Below are 16,726 nucleotides of genomic sequence, written 5' to 3' on the forward strand. Positions count from 1 at the left end.
CCTATCAAGTGTGAAGAGCTTCAATCGAAGGGTTTGCTAAGGCTTCGCGACACATGCAAGATGTGCTGTGGATCAGTGGATATGTCTCCGGACTCTAAACCACTAGTTTCGCAGTTCCAATCCCACTGCGGCTCTCCCGGCCTTTGTGTTAATCTACATTTGCCACTCTCCACCCAGGTCTAGTAAATGAGTATCGGGTCGGAAGGAATTCCTTGAATGCTTGAGCGCCCACCACCAATATCGGGGTAGGCGTGCTTATGCCAGGATATTGGTATGCAGATTTTGGAAACATTGTGTTGAGCAATATATAAATATAGCACAAATTATCACACAAACTTTAAAGATAGGCCTTTACAGTGCTTCGCAACAGAAACCAAGAATCGCCGATGCTTCATCAACAGTCGACAATCGTAATTTATAAATCACTCATTCCTCTAAATCTTAGATATTCTTCTTCCAGAGTTTTGATACCAAGTGATACAATTTGATATAAGTTACGATTTGTATTTCACGCATGAGCGAGTTAAAACAATTTGAAGGGAAACCAAGAATTACCAATAATATTTCATCAAATGTTAATGAGAAGCATAATTGTTAAATCACACCTCCTTGTAAAGCTTAGTAATAAGCCAGTTCACGGTTAGCTCATGATCAACTTTTCTCCAATGACCTTTGTGATTTTTCATTAGGATAAGCACTATCATTTTCAGATGTAGATGTTGCGTAAGCTTTACCGGTAGAGTATTCGAATTCTAAGAACAAAAGGCATTGTATAGACCAGGTGACTAGAATAGTACATCAGGGATAAAGTTTGAAAATCTGTTTTATTGTCTGCCTTTGGCACATTTTACTATTGTTTAGGCTACTGTCAAATACCAGTGGTTATGAAGGCTCTATTTATTACTCTTCAGCTTGGACGTGATAAATATTTTGAAAGGAATACATGAATAATCATCAAATCACAAATGCCTATATCAGTGAATTTGAAAGCCACCTTCATGGTTGTCTCCAATGACCTTTTTCTGCTCGTGCGCAGTTCACAACCGTGAACAGGCCTATTCTTCTTTCTTTTGACATATTTTTTCTTGTCATATTTAAACGAGAAAAGCAATCTGAAGAAAGTGTACTATATGTGATTTTTTTTTCAGGCGGTAAATATGGTACATAAAGTCATGTACTTTTGTATATGAAATCCAGGAGATTTCCAATCAGAATATGACATCTACATGCAGCAAAACATAATGAAGCATTATTTGGTCCAAGTAGTAACCTGAAAGAATGGGTTTTTTTTTTCATTATTCTTATTTTCCCGTATAAAATTCATAATTTTGATATCGTTCGTCAAGTACATTCTCTTCAAATATTCTGACTCACTAATGCTTGAATTATGTATAACGAAATATGACGAATACAAAACGGTGGCCTAAGCTTCGCAATGATGTGCCAGTTATCCAAATGATTTAGCTTAACTTATTTTAAGACAATAATCGGTTTTCCTGAATAAAGGATCTAGACAAATGCAAGTAATGTTATTTCGTTATTTTATTAACCCTCCCCTCCAATTGACAACTTTGTAATAACATCCCACATTTAGCATGGGTTTCGAACCACAGACCTTAAGGTGGGACACAAACCACACTGTAACCTCGACATTGAGCCCGAAGGCATGGGTAGAGTGATGTATATGCTTTGATAGAACCTAGTAACAGCCTATATAAACCACAGTAAAGTAGTTTCTAGAGCGATAAGAGGATGGTTTATTTTCACCAGAACCCTAATTAATTGTTGAGTGAATTTTCCTCTCCCGGGTTCTTCTCTCCTCTCCTAAATATTAACACCATGAACACCATAACATACAAGTTTGGAATGGGACTGTTCCCATTGATAGTTTGTGTTGTGGCCACTGTGTGGGGGGGTAGTCAATATAAACCGCATATAATCAATGGTTAAATCACAAGAAAAACGTGAAAACAACGGCCAGTGAGGAAAAGGGGAAACAATGAATCAAAAGTGTTCTTTTTCTGACTGCATCCAATTGAGGGGGAAAATTACTAAGAAACTCTTTGCTGCTTAATTCCCCCAAAATAAAAAGTAAAAGAGATACTAAATAATCTGATTCCCTCAATATCTGATTTCTTTAACGAGCATGCGCGCTTAACAGTCAATATTGGCTAGATCGAGTAGGCAAGTAAATGAAATAACTTAATAACACGTATCAAAAGTTGACAATAAAATCAGTAAATATCTAAAGGTCTTTACGAGTTCATGTAGCCTAATTCTGAAATGAAAATTTAAAAAGTCGTGCAAGAAGCTTGAATTATGTCATTGTATAGACTACATAGCTGCATTTGCTAATTTGATTTGTAATTCACCTCTCTCTCTTGTATCCTTCCTCCGTTAAGGTCGGAGATCGCTGGTAACAGTTGAAAAATGTAGACACATCCGAAAAATCAACCGTTTGTTCGTTATTCAAGTCTTGCATAACTTTGTTTCTATGTGGCTTTCAGAATTGAATCTCTAATGTTAATCGACCCCTCCAAAATCAAATATATCCCAATCAATTTTGGACAATGAAATAAACAAAATTCAAGATACAAGAATAAACAGGGGTTTAACAAGCATTTTGTTTCTACTGAATGAAACATTTTAACAAACCGTTGACAACAAATGCGGGTCAATTAATGACAGTATGTATATCGGCATTCAATTAATCTCTGGACTTGTTTTAATTCATCATCGAGGGCTTGACATTCTTTGGCAAAGTTTTTGGCAATGGGGATACGTGAAAAACATGGAGGGGGTCTGGACCAGCAGGTAGCGGTGCACTAATGGGACACTTCCTCCGACCCTTATCAAGTCAAAACCATGATATTTATGATGAGCTAATGACTGGTTAACTTTTAGTTAAAGGTTTTATGCAAACTATATGTGTACCAATGCTGCCATTATTTGCTAGCTATGCAATCAACTGTTTCCCTAGTATTCCAATCTACCTATACAATATCACAACAGGTTGAAGGTGAAATACCCATATTCCATCTTTTATTCCATCAAAGATGTGTAAACAACTACTTGCAAATTTCATAATACGGGGTTTGAATATAAAATACAAACAAAGCCATAGACAATTATAGTGCAATAATCTTCCATTGCTACGCAGGAGAAAAAACATTGTTTTCAACAGTGGAAAAATGGGATAGTTTGGGGTAAGAGTAACACATGAATTAGTAACAATATCCTGAATCAACTTCTAACCAAATATTTCTACTAATATCATTCAATCGTCACCACCATCAAACCCCGATATATTACACCACTCTTATGATTATACCAATAATAATGATGATATAATACATCCTGTCCTGCCGAACTCCTTTGGGAGTTACCATAACAGAAGCAGAAACGTTTACACAATCTGTACAAATTGTTTTGGTATTATACAGGTGGAGTTGTGGAAAGTGGGGGTACATGTACATAATGATGTAGGAGTCGAGTTGGGAAGAGCGAAGGTAGTAGAAACAGACTTTAAATCATGCGGAGAGAAAATGAGTTACAGGGGCAGGGAAATCTAAATGATATGGAAAAGAAAATGAAAATGAGCAAAGAACAATGTTAGCTAAATAAATTACTTTGCATCATTATGCAATAAAAGAATAAAATACAAGGCAAATGAATCCGACTATACACAAAAAATCAGACCTGAAAAATGATTAAGCTTGGTTCCCTTTAATTAGGGTTTGAGATTTAAGACGCGTTGGATCACTTGGGCTTCTCTGTGGTCTGTCAAATCCATAATGGGATCTGAATGACAAATGTCATCGGCGAAAAATAGCTTCGATAGATTTGTACAATTGCTGACGACTGCAGCTTGTGAACGTCAATTCACTTAAGCACGTAATACATGTAATATGGTATTTCATCATATGAGTGTATAGGTTGTTACTCACGATAATAACAAAACAATGATGACTTATTTCGTAGTACAGTCATCGTAAGATAAAGAGGGACGAGAAATGGGGGAATTTTTAACTATTTAATTCTGACAGAAAAAGAAAAACATAGACCTATTACGAAATGACCATAATGTGAAAAGAGTGCAGAAGCTGCCGAATCATGTAACGTAAAAATGCCCTTTAAACGAATTTCGTTGTATGTAGTGGCGTTCGTGTTTCTACATTAGGGAACTTTCACTCCGGGGTGCACGAATGATTCAAGAATATTCTTAAGGTATTGAAAATGCCAGAAAAATGACAAAGAACAGCTTGGAGGTCGGAAAATTGGTGAACCAGAAGACCAGTTTCGTCCTTAGTTTCGGAGTTGACGAAAAATTGCAAATACAGGTATTTCCTTTTGCCAATGTCCAGGACGACACTGCTTCACCTTCTTGGCTTGGCTTTGTCACGAAGGGCATTTGACAATACATTGTCAATGTTCTTGAATCCGTCGCGCGTTGTGGAGCGATAACTCCTTATTGGGATACATAATTATGACGTCATTAAAGTATTGTATTTTGCTTACCTGCAGGGACTATGACCCTTTTCTCATTGGTGGTAACATTTGGTGGTGGTGACCTTCCTGTGGTACCAGCTGATGCTGATCGCTCTTCAGGTGTGGAACCTGTATTACCAAGGTACGGCTGTGGCGGACACGATGGGTATGGTGGTGCCGCCTGCGTGGGCTCCGCATTGATGGCGCCAGGTGGTGCTCCATGGGGCGGTGGCTGCTGGCGGGGTTTCGCAACGCTACAATCCAACGGGGACTCGGGTTCCCCTCGGCTGACCTGTGGTGGCGGGAGCCCGTCATGGGCGCCAGCGGTAGGTTGCTCAATCTCTTGTTTCATCCTTTGGTCCTGTACGCACGAGCTCCAGATGTGGCTCTCGTTGCTGGGTGATGCAACCACTGAAAGCTTCGGTTTATGAACGGGTGTTGTAAGGATGTGATTGCTGCTTTGTGGTGAAGACACGATGGTGTTCGATTTATTCACGTCCCGATAGGTGTTCTCAAATAGCGTCTGATCGTCTGAGACTACCGATAATGCTTCCTAATCAGAAAACACAAACAAGATGAAAGTTAAAATATGCTTACAAATATGTTCCTCAAGGTGTACGTTGAAACTTTTTTTTCCAATAATCGATTATTTCTATCAGGTATAGTTAATAATTATATTATCCTGGACAGGCGGTAAACCAACTTCTTACAGTCACAACAGTTCTTTCTTGATGAGACCGTCCGTGGATTGGAAATATTGCAAACTTGCGGAAAACCTTATTCTCTGAGTTCACGTTTGGCACAAGTGCCAATAAACGAGAGCATTTGAAAAGGAAATAATGCGAGGAATAGAAAGTACCTCGCTATGCTTTGCACCCCACCACATTATCTCCCAAACTTTTCCATCTCTTTCCCCCTCACCGCAAATCTTCTGAGAAGGGGAAACGCTTCAAGATTGACCTCTACAACTCCTAGTGGAATATGGGAAGGCGAGACGCCACTAACCACTTCCGGGTCAATTATGAACAAATTCGCTTGCCCTCTCAACTGACGTAAAACAGACTTTGCTCGACCGCTGTCAACTTTCATTCTATTATTTCAGCTTTGACAAATATTTTCTATCTTATACTACGGAAAAAGAATATCTCATATGGCTATGATAAGTAGGTTATTGAACCTCTAAAGTATAGGAGAAAAAAACGTGTTCTTCTTTTAGATGGGTGACCACTGATCACTTGAACACTGCTAAATGGTTTGACTGTTCTACTCATACTGAATGTAAAAAAGAAAACGAGTAGGGCCTATGCGATAAATACTAATATTCTAATACTAATATTTTATTATTTTTTCATGACCACTCATATCAACAAATATTTACGGACAAACGGGTATATGCAAGTAAAATGAACCACCATAGGTAAATGAACGAAATACACAAAAATAAACGAGATTAAAAAAAGAAAAGTGAAACCCCTGGTTTCGAGGATTCTAAAGACAGCTGGCACAAACTTCTGAAATCCTAATTGCTTGTGATTGGCTGAGACAGAATTTAAAAGACAAAATGGCCGACAAGACGTTCCGTGAAACAGCCCCCTGATGTGAGTCTTCGGCGAACAGATAATCAACAGAAATTTGATAACAACGTAACAAAAGAAATAGGAAAACCAGGATTCCTTTGGCCGGCAATATACTATCCGATCGATCTTGCTATAATAATTTATTTGATAGGCCTATATGGAAGCTGATTTAGAAAACTATCTTGTAAAAGCTGAAGTATTAAAACCGATTCAAGTTTGTCTCCCTATAGAGGACCTCATCCTGAGGTGTTAAAGTTACACCCTAGAGATTGAACATAACACCAAAGAGCAACCTACTAATAATTCACATTGGTGTAGAGCAACATCCTATAAGGTGTTAACACCGGAGTAAAATGACCGGTGTAGTGTTGTACGAACAACGTTTCTATGTGCGTCCTTAAGATTGAGTACCAATGACTTAACATTAATCTAAGATGCATTTAAAGGAGTATTGTACCAGTATGGGAAAGGTAGATATTGTTCCAAAGAAGCAGGAAGATGATGCCCTCGTCATAGTCAACGGTTCTTCTTCCACTTTCCGGTATAACTCGGTAGAACACATGGATATCGGTTAAGGTTCAACGAAAAGAAATGATATACAAACGTCCCTAAGTTGACGATTAGTACAAGAATCCCAAGAAAAGTTATTATTTGGAGTGATAGATCAAGACCAGAATACTTTGTACATGGTATACAGATCAATATTCTAGAAAGGCTATTTTTCATCAAGTGGTACTATTTATATTTGGGATATTTTCGAATAAATCTTTCTCTATATCATCACTTTCTAAATTCTCAAAAGTTTATTTTCTCAAAGGTCCATCTGCTCCACTGCCTCGGCCGAATGTATATTATATTCCTCGATGGTCCAGGGTATATCCAATGAGTTGTTAATGCACACGAACTTTACTCGCAGCGGAAGAGTTAATAGTTTTTAATATAAACCGATATATAGAACACCCATTACAAGACTGGTGAAAGAAGGTCTTTACTGTATGACATTTGAAGTCTCAATGCTTAAAGGACTATACATACCGACACAACTTAGTCCAAAGTCGGAAATAAACATTGTCATCTCTTTCCGCGTGCCAAATAGGGGGAAACTCCACGAGAGTTATAGCTAGAGAGAGGTTATAGTTTCCTTTTGCTACAGATATCTCCATGAAAAAAGACAGTTATATCTCACAATGAAAGTATGAAATCACGAGGACACTATATGCAAGGTATTGATAATGTTTTAATCTCAAAGGCAGATCATTTCCTTGATTGCTATCAGAAGATTAATCACACCTCGATCGATGCGTAGCAATGTGTGTTGCATTTCGTAGTATCAATACGGAAGTATAAGCTGTTGCGACTCGGTTTCTTCTCTTTATCGACTTATTTTTATGTTTATTATCTCGTCTTTTTATGTAAGAGTTTGTTTTTAAGCATTTGACACAAACAATAAACATAGCTTACATTAAAATATGTACAGACACCGAAAGTTTGACGAAAACTTGAAAGCGGAATAAGAACAGAGATTATCAAAATTTTAATTATCAATCCATTAAACCGGGGCATGCTACCGTTCGCTATGCTTTTACAATTTCTGAAAGTAATGAAACTGAAAGTGAGATGCTGTATTTTTTTCGTGTGTGTATGTATTTCGAGGGAGGGTGGGGTGTATGTCTCCCTCTCTCTCTCTCTCTCTCTCTATATATATATATATATATATATAAAAGGGTGTGTGTGTGTGAGGGTGTGTGTGTGTGTGCGTGTAATGAATTTTTTTATCATTAATGCTGCTATTAAAAAATTATAAACTTGTTTGGTTGTTTTCATACATTTTGTAACTTTTGTTTTACGGACTTGCTGAAAAACAGCCTTGTCGGCTGATAACAAATAAATTCAGAAACTTATTGCATATCTCCTGATTTTATGCCTCAAGAGGTTTCTGTGTTTGTTATTTTCATTATCGTTATCATCATCATTTGTTTGCAAGTTCTATGTTCAACGTATTTATTCATCTTCTCAAATTAAAGTCACTTATGAAATCCCTGTTTACCTAGTAACAATAGAATATGAAAAAGTAATGCTTACGCGAATTTGTTATGGTCCTATTCATACGTTGTTGTTTTTTTTTCATCAAGAGGAATGACTTGGTGATTGAAACAAATTTGTTTTCTCAATTACGATGATACCCCGAAGTACTTAACCATAGTATGCTGAAAGAAATATACCAACCCAGAAATCAGTTTTTCGAAAACAAAACTATGCCGGAAAATGATCATCAACGCGGCACGCGACCCGGGACATGTTACAAGAAGATGTGGTTTAAAAGTTAGAAGAAAACAACCTCGCTCTCCCCCTCCCTCTCTCCGTCTCTCTCTCTCTCTCCCCTCTCTCTCTCTCTTGATTGTTGTATTTTGTATGTGATGGTATGTTCTCCGAAAGACCGCTGATGGTTTATTAATCAAATATTGTTTCCTTTCAAACATAAATTGTAACAAAAACAACAATACCAAAATCCCGGACTTATTGTTTTAAATGAAAGGAAAATGTTTAAGATTAAGCTTTGAACTATTTTTAAGTTGTATAAGCTTCCAAAACTGTCGATCGAAATATAAAGTGCATACAAATCAAGTGAAAAGATCGCCAGGATATGTTGTATTTTTTCAGATTAGTGAATTACTGTATTTATCTTTCTCTTAAATGTAAGATCATGAACATTATCAAAAAGAAAAAAATGGTAATAACAACAACAGCAAAAACAACAACAACAATGATAATCATGATATTAATAATGACTATGATGATAATAATAATGATAATAATAATAATAATGATAACAATAAAAACAACATTGATGAGAATAAATGGAATCATACAGCGCGTGTCCAAAAAAGAGATACAACGCGCTTTTTATGGCCTAAACCGAGGTAAAATTTATGATTTCCTTTTTAGATAATAAATAGTAATACCCTCTAGCGATTATTTCAATCCGCAATAATGAACCTATTTAGTATCCTTGATTCTATTAGAAATGTGTTAAAATGTGAATACATTGACAAAAAAATCGAAATGTTGGTCTAGAATCTTGGATTGTTATCAACATAGAGTAAAGTAAGTGTTAACTTATTATAAGAACGGGATCCTGTAACTGTGTGTGCACTTTCGTACTCCCCCCGCCCTTGTTAAAGGATTTATTTAGGGGAGAAATGTTTGGTTATCGTTAATGATATTATTTTTAAAAATGATAAAAAACTGAAAATATCAGCTCACCGTTGCGATAATCTGTCAATCAATTAATTATGTATCAGTGTTATTCGCCATATTTTATCACGTCTTCATACAAAAATCAAATTGATATATTTCTACTCAGATTGATGACATTTGACTGCTAAACTCCTACGATTGAATATGAGAATGGCCTTAAAAGGATTCTACAAGAAAAAAATGGTGGTATATACTTAGTGCATTGCGGATCAAGAACGATTAGTGATCACACATAGTTAAACACGCGTCTTAATCCGATCTAAATCCCGATTAACAGGTTAATCCCCATTTACTCTATCGCTATCGTGGCTATACGGGGGATGAAGGAACGCACCTTGATCAGAAGTGTTTATTTTCACCTCACAAGAATATTTGATTTGCAATAGTATATCATAACATGCTCTTTCATAAACGACCGGGCCCAAAATTATGTTTAGATACGATAGGTTCATAAATGGTAAATTAATAAACACGGAATACAAACGAATTAATAAATGAAAGAATGGATGAATGAATGAATGAAATAATGCATGAATGAGAGAATGAATTAATAAATGAATGGTAAAGATTAAGATATATAGAAATCAAAATCAAATCAAATACAAAAACAAACAAATAGATAAAATAAGGAAATCTATGAAAATAAGTATAAGCATAGATAATGCAACTCCGTCACACATATGAATGTTTCAGACATGAAGAGCTGGAATTTACACCTTTTTTATTAATATTCTCGTATAATTTACAAAGAAACGGGAAGGTTGATAATTTCCGCTATCGAAGCAGGAAAGGTCTAAACGGAAAGGTCGCACGCGAAACAGGTCAAAGGCCATGCAACTACAATACAGGACGCCCTTGGCAGATAACGGTCTGTTGAACTACCCTGATTTTCAACACCTATTCAATGTAGGATACAAAGGACCACCTTTCACAATACCCATATAGACAATGACCTCACCCTTTAAGATACCGCCACATTCTTATTTTGGTCTGAGCGAGTTGGAATTGCTTGTATGATGAATGTGACGTTATTATGCTGGTTCAAGCTTAGAAGAAAGTATCATTTATCATTGGATAGAATAAGAGATTGTATTCTGTATTGAAGCAATCAAATTCACACGGGGATGAGTTAACCAATACAGGTAGCATGTGTAGCATGTGATCTTATCTAGGTCTACAAATTGTGTCTTGGTGTACCATTTATTTGGGCATGTTGTCAATCGAAAAGAAAATGTATGATTATCTTTTAATTCAATTCATTCAAAAATGGTCTTTATTGATAATCAAACATGTTAACAATCATACATGAAAAGACAACATGAGCTGGAAAATCATGTTTACAAGTTGGTGTTGGCACAATTAAATACACAGTAAAAACCATTGTAAAATGCATTAAAAAGGCTATACATTTAAAAGTTAATACAATTTAGATAAAGCATAAAAGGCAACAAATTATCCTTTGTACCGCAAGTAAAACGTTGTTTAAATCCACAGATATCTCAAAAAGAAGCTATATTCCCTTATGGGAGTATCCCATATATTGATTCATTCCGGAGGATAAGTAGTATTTGAAATTTAAAAAAATCACAAATATTGGGAGCAATAATCAGCTGCCTGCTAGGCGCTACCACGGTCCAAAACTGAAACCGTCGTTTCAGTTTTGGACCGGGCTTTATTTTTAGTTTATACCTCGGTCACATTTGGTCTACGGCGGCCGTACGGCGAGTCGAAAACAGCCGTTTTATTAACTTTTATTCAAACCACCTATATGTAGCTGGTACAAACAAAACAAAAATGTTAAAATGGCTGTTTTCGACTCGCCGTACGGCCGCCGTAGAGCAAAATGTGACCGAGGTATTCAGCTCCAATATGACTTTTTTTGAAAATTGTGTTGGTGTATGCCTTAAACATGAGAATTGTGTATTGACAAAGTATACAATGTAAGCCTATTCATAAATGCATAGTATTGTTTATCATTTTTTTATATGGACGTTCCATCATATATCTTTATGAAATTGCACGAAGGACAACATATATTTTGATATGAGTATGAAAACACTAAAATTTTTAATGCAAATTGAAATTAGACCTTCTTGATCTATAGATCAAAGCATGATTATCTTTTTTTTCCGAAAGCAAATAAAATACTTATAGATTTTACAACGGACTTAAGTATGAATTATATATATTTCTCATACATCAGACATGTATATTTGATATCTATGCGATGATGATGAATCTATACCTGTTGAATTTACTATATCACCTTTCTGCATGCAAGTTATGGATATATGCTGTAAGATAAGACATCCCTCTTTCTAAATACATCACACAAAAGGAATGATTACAAAACTGATAATTTTAAGCTATATGTAGTTTATCGCCGGCAATGACCATGATTACATCGCGCCTGAGCACTTCTGAAGTCCTTTCGCCTTATTCCTGTTCTTTGTTGTTTCTTGTACATGTTGTAGTACGTATTCCTCGACCCATTCCTTTCACTGCCTTACTTAATTCTCCTCTTCCGAGATAAATCGGATAATTTGCCCCAATTAAAAACGAGAAGGTCGCGCTACACCATAATAGTTCTTACACTCGGATTTCTCAATGCAATAATCCTAAAAAGATGCAGTGCAGATTGATATTCCACACGAATAGTTACCATGATTTTTTTATGATTCCCTTTGTATTTTGATAAAAAGTATCAATATCCATTTATCATTATATTTCTATGTTTAGACTGCAAAGTTATATCATCAACTTCTACTATCAAAAGTGAATGATTTCATTTGCCCAATCGTTTGGGTCTTATTTCCCGAGATGCAATATAATTACTAACTAATAGCTAAATACTGGTATTAATATGGATGTTATAATGGCACTACAGTACCTGTACTTCCTGCATTGTTTATTTATATAATAACTCCAATGTGATATGACATAAGTACAGAAAACGTATACATATAAACGCATAACTTTGTAGAATATCATTACGTTTGAAATGTAATATATGCATGCATATACACGCACTTCCATTTTATGTGCTTTATTGAATGAAACAAAGTTTCAAAGTTTTAGGATACAATAATTTTATAGAATGCTGGGCCGGCTAATGTATGAAACGGAATATACACGTAACAACTAGATGCAAGTAAATGTCTTTGTTGATATGACGTTTTACTTGACTTATGGTCGATATGCCATGCATTCATGTTTCGGTGTGTGTGTGTGTATGTGTGTGTGTGTTTGTTCTGGTTTTTTTGTGTGTTTTTGTTTGCTATTACACGGGTAACACGTGCAATATACATACAATACTACCTGGGAATGTACATGCTAGCAACTTACAGTACAGATGTTTTAGGAATACATACTATATCACGTATTATTCACCTGTTTTTGGCGAGTATTTCTATAACGTAGAAAGCAAGTGAGGCATTTTAGTTTAAACCTATACAGAGTGATAATTGACACTTTGGAGGTATACTTCCGGTCAAGAGTGAGCGATTAATAGCGCCCCAGCGGAAGACTTAGTTTTGCTCAAAAGGAAACTCATTATTTTACTAGGTATATCACAAACAAAACAAGGGATCAGGAAAATACAAAATATATTAGTTCTAAGCAAGTAATTATGTTTATCTTTTAAAGCAATACTTATCATAAAGAACCTCATGGTTGTCTAAAATATAACACTTTCTTTCCAAGGGGAAAATATGTATAATCTGAAGCTTTCAATTTTCATTTGTTCTGAATACGTCTGCTTGGTCAAAAGGAAATGAATAAGTGTGTACAGTTTTAAAGATATCGGCCATTTTGAATATTTGCACTCCATTTCAAATGGTGCCGTTTGAAATGTTATGATCATAATGTGTACATGGAATTTGATGGAAATATGGAACAAAACAGGAGGAAAAAAAAGTATATGGAAACTAAATCAAGTTCATCCTCCCCATTCCCCTTGCGCATACATTATGTATATTCGATAATTAGAACTATGATCCTTGTGAATCAAGTAAGTATTATCTTGTTTTTGAACTATGAATTAGAATATAAATTACTGCTTGAGATTCACCCGTAAGTCACAAGTATTTACACTAAAGCCCCACCCGATTGCCATAACATCATCATTTAGCCGAGCCATTTATTACAAAATAATGCGTGGGAACAAGTCAGATCCGCAAAAATATGTTATTCTGCAGAATAATTTAGAATTTAAGAGGAAATGGCAATGGTTTGCCCGGATAGATTATAAATTGATGGAGATCGTAAATTTAACGGTGAAGGGCAAGATTTCTATTTTCTGGAATACGGATGAAAAAAAAAAAGGCTATTCGAATCACCTGTTCCGTATAGATTGGATTGATGATAATCATATTGAGGTAAAGCCATGATCGAATAAACAAATCCTATATCATCTTCGCATGTATTTTATCTCCTTATTAAATGCCATGTACGGACTTTGTGTGAGCTCTGTATTTTATATATTTAGAACCAAGGGGCCAATTATCGTTTGAAAATATCAAAATAAAAGGAATGGGCTTGTGTTTGTGACTAAAAAGTCATATTGTGTCATCTTCATGGAACCTAAATTGAGGCATGCGTGGTGTATATAGGAAGTACTTTCTTTTCAAGGAAGTAAGCGAAACATACATATTATATAACGTAGAAATATTAATAATTTCTGATCAGGTAAAAAAACTGAATTGTCTGAACTTCTACACTGATGTCTCGGTATTTTTTTTCCAGCTGTTCCATGTAATTTTCAGAAATATTAATTCGGTCGAATGCAATCGTAAATGTACAAAACGCAATGTACTTATAACACGAGAAGCTTTTGAAGGTATTACACCCGCAAGCCGTCCTGTTTGAGTTATATATTGATAGATAGAAGAATAATCATTCTCGCGATTGCTAGCTCAATATGTATAATTCAGATAAGAAGATTGGCTCCTTGAATGGCGAAAATACAGAAACAAATGATGATAATGTTGAACTAGGGCGCCTATCGAGCAGATAAAGCGGCGACTATTTTATAACCGAGAAGAACGCATCGCGCTGACCATTACTACTAGACAGATGTAGACACTTACCACTTTATTAGACGATGTGCGATCAAAACTCCCAAAATCATGAATAAATAATCACCAATCGTACACGACGTTGCTTTCCTCAAAAGGCAGTCGGATGATAATACACGACCGATACTAATATTGCACGAACCCCCCTTTGGTAACAAGAAGCGAAAAACTGAATGGGTATCCTCCTCAAATCTCCTGGTTCATTTGACCCCCTTCCTCGTCTCTAAACTCTTAGCTCGTATTACCCCTCAGCCAACAACAAAAAAAGTTTTGAAGGAGACACTTGCAAAGAAGTTTTTTTGAATTGCAAAAAGGAAAGAGCGCCGGCGATTCGTTAATGACCGGACATAATATAAGTGGTCGCCAAGAAATTACTCGTCCGGTGTTTACGTGTGTATCATATAGGGTGTAGAGTGTGTATAGAGTTTGTATATGGAATATTGTGTTAGAACTATGTGTGTGTGTGTTTGTTCTTTTCAAACTCAAAAGCGTGCGCGCTAATTCTAGTGAGGTATGGACTCAAATCACTACTTTGTTGATGACTTGACTTAAGTGGGTTCCGAAGATGCTACAGGTATTTTAAGGACATGGAGTCAAAATGCCAGTTATGTTACCTTCTTTCTAATTTCATACAGTTATACATTCATAAATTACTTTTTAAACAAATTCATTTGTTTATTTATTTATTGAAATCCTAACTGCATTTGTATTTCAATAGCTTTATTCGCCAATTGTGTCATATATCAGTTTATTCAATATTATTTTTTAATATCTATATTTATATTTTTACAATAAAGCGCGTAGAAAACTACTCAAACACTGTAAAACTCGTTTTTTAATTTAGACAACGTTGTTAATGCCTGTCACTCTTACAACTATCATCTAAATTTTCAAACAAGTCGTTTTAAAAAGTATATAAAGATTTTGTTTTAAAGTTTAAACAATATGTGCTAGAGTGACGGGCTAAAAAAGCATTGCTTAATTTTTAAACAGCGTTTTTTAAAGTGAGGTATTATGGAATTATGCGCTTAATAAGCATTCTATATTTTATAGCATCCGTTTATTATTATGAAAATATTTATATGCTTATATACGCTTGTTTTTAATCATTCATATGAATTTACATATTTCTTATTTTTTATACAAATTGATGTATATTACGTGTATATAATCATTATTTTTCACTTCCTAATCCAGAAGCAGATTTGTATCAATTCTTTATTTTCCTCATATCAATTATCTCTATCTATATATCTGTCTATCAATCTATATATCTATTTACCTATCTATCTGTCCGTCTATCCATCTATTTATATATCTGTCCACCTGTTCATCTATCTATCTATTTGTCCATATATTTATATATATGTACATCCATCCATCTATCTGTCTATTTATCTATCTATCTATCTATCTATCTATCTATCTATCTATATCTATCTATCTATCCATATATTTATATATCTGTCCATCTATCTATCTATCCATCCATCTACCTATCAATCAATCTATCTATCTATCTATGTTTCTAAATGTCTTTCTGATAGTTTTATGTCATTCTTGTCTTCACACGTGACCAAAACCTGAAAGATGTAAAGGGTTAACTGTTGTAAGGTCCGTTGAGGGGGGTTAAACGGAAATCGTCATTTCTTATCAGGCATAGCAGCGCGTCTTCACTTCAACAGGAAGTTAAATAGCATATGACGTATTATACCGACCTTCCCCTCTCTCTCCCCTCTCCCCATCCAAACTTTCTTTGCTACCCCCCCCCCTCCCACACACACATTCCTTCCAGTCTACATCTTTTTGTATTATTGATATTTACATCTATTGAATTATCAATCTTTCTTATTAAAAAAACCCACAAGTACAATTCATTTCTACCTTTACCATTCACAGTGACATCGCTCTACTTTTTGTTTTATCATTAACAATATATAGAGATGTAATTTAAAGAAAAAAGTTCCGTCGAGAGTTTGAAAAGTCTCAATTTACTTTCTGATGGGATGCTCAATGTTACTTCAAAATTACAGGTTAAAGCTGCGATATAACGTTTTAAGTGTTTTGTACACAAAAAAACTTTTTTTTTTTCATTAGTTCCCTTCTAAGCTCAATATGTATATAATCAGATAATTGGAAAAAATTGTTGACACATATAACTTATTCAGTTTACAAAGAATAAACATTATGACAAATAAAGGATGAAAATACATATTTCTATTTTTTTTTGTCTTTGTATACTTTTGAACTGAAATACTGCCAAGCAGGCTACATATCCTTAAATATTTGACTGATTTACTCATATCCAAAATAAAAATTGTTATTTGA

At 35.1% G+C, this 16,726-nt stretch overlaps 1 protein-coding gene across 2 annotated transcripts; it reads right to left on the bottom strand.

Moving 5' to 3' along the window:
- Nucleotides 1–1,310: 1,310 nt before the first annotated feature.
- LOC129266112 (transcriptional regulator ERG-like) lies at nt 1,311–14,774 on the bottom strand. 2 transcript variants are annotated; one of them, XM_054903961.2, is made up of 3 exons: nt 6,523–7,077; nt 2,439–5,041; nt 1,311–2,374 (listed from the first exon to the last, which is right to left on the bottom strand). In XM_054903961.2, exons 1-2 carry the CDS (start codon nt 6,625–6,627, stop codon nt 4,496–4,498), a joined length of 651 nt encoding a protein of 216 aa, XP_054759936.2. In that variant the 5' UTR covers nt 6,628–7,077; the 3' UTR covers nt 1,311–2,374; nt 2,439–4,495. The 2 variants fall into 2 exon arrangements, 1 of the variants encoding a protein (XP_054759936.2); XR_010294321.1 differs by lacking the exons at nt 1,311–2,374; nt 6,523–7,077 and adding an exon at nt 14,411–14,774 and having other exon boundaries at nt 4,472–5,041.
- Between the last annotated feature and the right edge of the window lie 1,952 nt (nt 14,775–16,726).

Source organism: Lytechinus pictus, chromosome 8 (assembly GCF_037042905.1).
Source record: "Lytechinus pictus isolate F3 Inbred chromosome 8, Lp3.0, whole genome shotgun sequence".
In the NCBI taxonomy this organism is placed as follows: domain Eukaryota; kingdom Metazoa; phylum Echinodermata; class Echinoidea; order Temnopleuroida; family Toxopneustidae; genus Lytechinus; species Lytechinus pictus.

Bases quoted from the DNA above. Each gene is read 5' to 3' on its own strand.
- LOC129266112 (XM_054903961.2), bottom strand. From the start codon at position 6,627: ATGTGTTCTACCGAGTTATACCGGAAAGTGGAAGAAGAACCGTTGACT. The intron at 5,042-6,522 runs GTACAATACTCC...TTTTCTGATTAG, and splicing joins TATCTACCTTTCCCATACTG to GAAGCATTATCGGTAGTCTC.